The 2,241-nt window shown below is 50.1% G+C and overlaps 1 protein-coding gene across 1 annotated transcript; it reads left to right on the plus strand.

Annotated features, from left to right (window-relative positions):
* Positions 1–1,479: 1,479 nt before the first annotated feature.
* EI90DRAFT_3136405 (uncharacterized protein) lies at positions 1,480–1,994 on the plus strand (the record flags this gene model as incomplete). The annotated part of the gene is made up of 3 exons (XM_039064795.1): positions 1,480–1,667; positions 1,742–1,901; positions 1,974–1,994. 3 exons carry the CDS (start codon positions 1,480–1,482, stop codon positions 1,992–1,994), a joined length of 369 nt encoding a protein of 122 aa, XP_038908408.1.
* Positions 1,995–2,241: the final 247 nt, after the last annotated feature.

Consider the following 2,241-nt stretch of genomic DNA (forward strand, 5'->3'; position numbering starts at 1 on the left):
GTGTACCGTCTTCTGTAACAACCCTCCCTGTGACTCAACTGAACCTGTGTGACTGTACAACTCTCAATATGTCTTACAAGTCTGGTTATATCGAGTCCTCTAACGGCCCTCGCCGCGAGAACTCGAAGTCGAGAGTCGAAGACTCTCGACGTGTGTATCGTCCTATTGAACCTGTACCCTATGGGTCTTCATCACTCTGCTCTCCCCCCAGTACTCTACATACGACGTCCCATCACGATCATGGTGATCGTGAACACTATGAGGCCCACTTACCCGCGATGCCGGCACGTTCGCTACGCGAACGCCAAGTAGCCGCCCATCCACCGTCTGTTTCTTCCTTTGCCAATCATCATATGTCCCCACCAACGGTACGTTCCCTTTGGGAACGCCAAGTCACCGAAGGCCCTAATAGTCAGCCCTCATTGCACGCCTACGATATCAACCCGCTACCGGTACGTTCGCACTGCGAACGCCAAGTACCCGATGGCAACTACGCGAAGCTCTCACCCATCTCACCGGTCGCGACCCCGCACACGGTACGCTCCATTGAGGAGCGCCAAGTATCCGTGGCTGACCCATCTGTCCTGATATCTCCGACTATCAATCATCAATCCCTTAATAGCTCACTACATCACCCATCGCGATCAATGGGAATTCGATCGTCCACTCCCAGGTCAGACTGGGACCACTCATCGATTACACTTCCAGTTATGGTACAAACTAGACATGACTCTCGTCTTCCCACTATAAGAACGGATCGAGGAATGGGGAATTTCCCCCATCCCCGTAACATAGAGACTTCCTGCTCACCTACTGTGAAATTAAGGACCAAATGGACAAACAGCAATGGCACAGCGCTCCGCTTGAGTCGCTGAGGCCAAGGTCCCTCCACGCTAAGTCTCTGATTCCACTCCGGAGTCGTCTGTATCAGCCCCGTTCTAACACCCATGGTTATGTTCTCTTCTATCATTTTTTGAAGTCCATATATGGAGGCATGGCCAAAACGTCGGTGGAGCTCGAGCCAAGATATGGGTGGTGGTTGGGATGCTGCATTTGCTGATTCTCCCGGTATAATGGCCTTGGCATTCACAAGGTATACTTGTCGGATTCGCTTTCCAACTGCTTTGGGTTTGCCATCCTTGTGTCGGATGGTGACTTCTCCATCGCCGAAGTCTACTGATCCCCCTTGTGAATCGATTCGGCCAACAGCCAGCAGGCAGTTAAGTGCATCGGGTGCATAAATGACATCTTGGAGGGTTATGGTGCTCGGCTTTCCATTGATTTCTGCCTGCAGCTTAACTGTCCCTCATCCGAGTGCTTGTCCGACCATTCCTTCTCCAAAACCCTTAATACTCGAGAGCTCTGGCCTGAAATCCACGAACATGTCCCGTCTCATTGCAATATGGGAGGAGCAGCCTGAATCTGCAAGCCAGTCCTCCTTTGCGAAGAGTGGGTCAAAACGTGGAATCCTCACTTGCCATGCCACATCCTCCTCAGCATCCCAATCTTCCTCCTGCACTCATGCTGTCGTTGTTCTCCTCTTATTCACCCATCTCGGACCTTGTCCTTCTTTCCCTCCACCTCTCGACCAGCAATCTTCCTTCCTATGTCCTATTTTGTTACAGTTCTGACATGGTGGACGGGTTCCATATGATGGTTCATTTGGGGTAGGTGCTCTTTTGTTATTGTTGAATGTACGTGTTTGATTCGCCACTTTGACTTCCTTTTCCTTTATCTCTAGTCGCTTAGCCTCATCAACTATGAGCTCGATCAGTTCGTGTGACGTGATCTTCACTTGCCCTTTGTTCCCAAAGTATGACCTTGTAAAGGAATCCCAGGAGTCCGGTAATGAGGCCGAGATCAGGATAGTAAACATTTCGTCAGGGATGGGAGAGCTGAGTGTATTGAGTGTGTTTCTGTGAGTGTGCATCTTACTGATGTGATTTGTTATTGAGTCCCCATCATTAGCATAGGTTTGGAATAATGTCCGATAGGCATTTACAATCCCATGGATTCCTTTGGGTTCTGTTAGAACCAGGCGGATTTGGACAACTCCGGAGTGGAATCGGAGACTTAGCATGGAAGGACCTCGGCCTCAGCGACTCAGGCGGAGCGCTGTGCCATTGCTGGTTGTCCTAGGGGTCCCTAATTTCGGATCTAGCAGAGGGAAAGTCTCTTGGGGGGAATTCATGTCGATTTCGGACTGAGGTTACAAGTTACTATGTACATTGTATATAAGGA

Source organism: Cantharellus anzutake, assembly GCF_015039405.1.
Source record: "Cantharellus anzutake strain C23 chromosome Unknown EI90scaffold_160, whole genome shotgun sequence".
NCBI lineage: Eukaryota > Fungi > Basidiomycota > Agaricomycetes > Cantharellales > Hydnaceae > Cantharellus > Cantharellus anzutake.